The 3,820-nt window shown below is 46.2% G+C and overlaps 1 protein-coding gene across 1 annotated transcript; it reads right to left on the bottom strand.

The window, feature by feature from the left end:
• Positions 1-745: 745 nt before the first annotated feature.
• LOC309834310 (stress-70 protein, mitochondrial-like) lies at positions 746-2,828 on the bottom strand (the record flags this gene model as incomplete). Its single annotated transcript, XM_082672970.1, is given in 3 exon segments — positions 746-2,548; positions 2,550-2,696; positions 2,698-2,828. Coding segments are annotated over 3 exon segments (2,019 nt in total). The 5' UTR covers positions 2,767-2,828.
• Positions 2,829-3,820: the final 992 nt, after the last annotated feature.

Here is a 3,820-nt window from a genome sequence, read left to right as displayed (position 1 = left end):
CCATCATTTCCTATTCCAGTTAATGTCAAATTGAAAATTGTTGCTTGATAAATTATTAGCAGGAAATTTTATGTTTTTTCCTTAGAGGATTTTTTTTTTTTTTTTTTTGCTTTTCCTATTTATTTTTTTAAAAATCCAGAATGGATCAAAAAGAACAGTCATCAGGGATACAGGTGCCAGACACAGGCCAAGGGGTAGCTAGGAAAGTATGCCTTCAGAAAGTTTGGGAGACTTGCGTTTTAGAAGCTGGACCTCACATAAATAGCTAGCTTAGTTTTCCATTGATTTAGCTTCCCCTGCCCTACCTCCCAACATGGCACAGCTGGTTTGCCTTGCAGGGCCTCAGTTGAAGAACTCCATATACACACAGGCTGGTACAGCAGTTCTTAGGTAACTAGAAGGATCTCATCCCCCTATGGTCTCATTCCAGACCTGTCTTCAGTGTGTGAGATGGTTTCACCCCTTTGAAAATACAGCTACTTCAGCACAAAACAACGTTAAATCTTTAGAATGATCGATAAATCATCTTTCCCCCCATTTTACATGCAGCTGAAAAGGAATGACAGGCTAGGGACAGAACACTGTGAACTTTGTACTGTTGGGAATTATCACTTGTTAAATGATCATTAGCTAATGGTCACGAAATTTACACATTCAGGAAATTATATAGAGAGTACTGCAAAAACACAGTAGAAGACTGAAGTTTTGCCCATTTCAGCTCAGGAAATCCCTTCACTCCCAAGCATCATAATATGTTGTCCTTTCGACTCCAGAGTTTACTGCCTTCCCGCTCAGATGCCATCTTTTTGTATGCCATTTCGAAGAGCTTCAATGATGCTTGCTGAAGGGAAGATGCTGCCTGCCTTATGTTTTCTCCTGTTTCACTGTCTTTTCGAGCGAGGCGCTCCCTCATTTTGGAAATCTCTTCTTTTAGCTTGTGGCACTCATCAGCAGGCAATTGGTCCTTGAATTCTTCCATCTTGGTTTCTGTGTCATGAATGATTCCTTCAGCCATATTAACTGCTTCAACTCGTTCCTTCTTTCGCCGGTCTTCCTCAACATACTTCTCTGCATTTTTAACCATATTTTCAATATCATCTTTGCTTAACCCACCGGAAGACTGGATCACACTCTGCTGCTCGCGTCCTGTACCCTTATCTTTGGCAGAAACATGTACAATCCCATTGGCATCAATGTCAAATGTAACTTCAATCGGAGGGACTCCACGAGGGGCTGGAGGAATCCCAATCAAAGTAAACTGTCCAAGAAATCTGTTGTCTCCAGCCATCTCTCTCTCACCCTGACACACTTTAATCTCCACTTGAGTCTGTCCATCAGCAGCTGTAGAAAACACCTGGCTCTTCTTGGTTGGAATAGTGGTGTTCCTGTTAATAAGCTTGGTGAAGACACCTCCCAGAGTCTCAATACCCAGAGACAGGGGAGTGACATCCAAGAGTAGCACATCTGTGACATCACCAGCCAGCACACCTCCCTGAATGGCAGCTCCAATGGCCACAGCCTCATCAGGACTGACAGCTTTACTTGGGGCTTGACCAAAGAGATCCTGCACAGTCTGCTGAACCTTGGGCATCCTAGTCATGCCACCAACCAGAATCACTTCTCCTATGTCACTTTTGCTGGCTTCTGCATCTTGCATGGCTTTTTGGCATGGAGCTATGGTCCTTCTGATTAGATCAGTAACAGTCCCCTCAAACTGAACCCCGGTCAGCTTCATATTCAAATGCTTGGGCCCAGAAGCATCCATCGTAAGGTGTGGCAAATTGATGTCAGTCTGCACAGATGAAGAGAGTTCACACTTGGCCTTCTCAGCGGCTTCCCGAACCCTTTGAAGCGCCATGTTGTCTTTGGTCAAATCAACCCCTGTCTCTCTTTTGAACTCCTTCACAATGTGACGCAGCAAGGCCTGGTCGAAGTCTTCACCACCTAAAAACGTGTCTCCATTGGTGGATTTCACCTCAAATACTCCTTTCTGAATTTCCAGCATGGAAATATCAAAAGTTCCATCACCTAAATCATATACGACAATGATTTTGTCTTCTGATTTGTCTAGACCGTAAGCAAGAACAGCTGCTGTGGGTTCATTAATTACCCAAAGCACATTTAGTCCAGATATCTGGCCAGCATCCTTAGTGGCCTGTCTCTGAGAGTCACTGAAATACGCTGGGACGGTGATCACAGCATCTTTTGCTGTGTGCCCCAAGTAATTTTCTGCAGTCTCTTTCATCTTCATCAACACAAATGCTCCAATCTGACTCGGGGAATAGAGTTTTCCATGAGCTTCAACCCAGGCATCGCCTTTGGAGGCACGGACAATTTTAAAAGGAACATTTTTAATGTCTTTTTGAACTTCTGGGTCATCATATCGCCGGCCAATGAGACGCTTGGTAGCATAGAATGTGTTGTTTGGGTTGGTGACAGCCTGTCGCTTGGCCGGCACGCCAACAAGTCGCTCACCATCCGCTGTAAAGGCTACAACTGAAGGGGTGGTTCTGGCCCCTTCAGCATTCTCTAGCACCTTTGCTTTGTTAACCTTCCATAACTGCCACACAGGAGTTGGTGGTACCCAAATCAGTACCAACAGCTGCTCCCTTGATCGCTTCTGATGCACAGTCCCGCCTTGAAACAATTCTAAAAGTTTCATGACTAAAGCCATTCCAGCCATCCTGGTGGCGGGCGGCTGGGGGGCCCCCGAGAGGCTGCGGCGCCGACAAGACGGTCTACTGCGGCTCGGCTGGCGCTTATCATGACTGGTAAATAGTGGAAATACGAGGCAGCAAACACGCGCTCGGACCACCGAGAATTGCGCGGCGCGGTAATGCTAGCGCTTCTGGAAACCTCCAACTACGTGAGGTGGGGGGCGGGGTTTGATCGCTGCGGCCTGGAAGCCCGCTCTTCCGCTGAGGCGCCGCCGCGCTGCCTGATGAGAAAATACCTGAACGCTGCTTCCGGAGTCAGGGCCTATGGCTAACACGCTTTGGGGCATGATGGTAGGGAAAAGCGTGTCCTCCCGTGCCAGCTGCGGCAGGTCTGGGCTCCGTGACAGACCAGGAGGCTAAAAGAGGTATATCAAGGATTTCTTTTTCTTTCTTTCCCCCGTCTGAGTTATGTGTGATATGGGATGTAAAAATACAAAAAGAAAAGCCAAAAAATGTCATGATGTTTCCTCTTTTCAACCTTTATGGTTAAAACAAAGGGTCACAGTGAGTTCAAAAATATTTATCTTGGGCTTCCCTGGTGGCGCAGTGGTTGAGAGTCCGCCTGCCGATGCAGGGGACACGGGTTCGTGCCCCGGTCCGGGAGAATCCCACGTGCCGCGGAGCGGCTGGGCCCGTGAGCCATGGCTGCTGAGCCTGTGCGTCCAGAGCCTGTGCTCCGGAATGGGAGAGGCCACAGCAGTGAGAGGCCCGCGTACCACAAAAAAAAAAAAAAAAAAAAAAATCTTATAAATATTGCATAGAAAATCATAAGTTGAGATAAATGTCACAGAAGCCATTGAAACATATGACCACAGTCAATTTATGAGCAACTTAAAATATAGAAGCTCTCCAGGGTAGTAAGATTGCTGTGAAATTATAAAACATTAGCTTTCTTTTCAAATATGGCAAGCATCTAGGCAGGAATTCTGAACTCGGGGTCAGTAGATCCCTTGGAAATGATTGTGACACTTATCATGCATGTGCATCTTTCTGGGGTGAAGATCATAACCTTTTTTCCCTTTTCTTTTTTTCTTTTGTAACTTTAAGGGGTTGGTGACCTAAGGATAAGAAGATTCTTTGCTCTAAGAGGTGGTTGGACTACA

Source organism: Grampus griseus (genome assembly GCF_964374135.1).
Source record: "Grampus griseus genome assembly, chromosome: 16".
NCBI classification, from domain to species: domain Eukaryota; kingdom Metazoa; phylum Chordata; class Mammalia; order Artiodactyla; family Delphinidae; genus Grampus; species Grampus griseus.
This window is presented reverse-complemented; position numbering and strand designations above follow the sequence as displayed.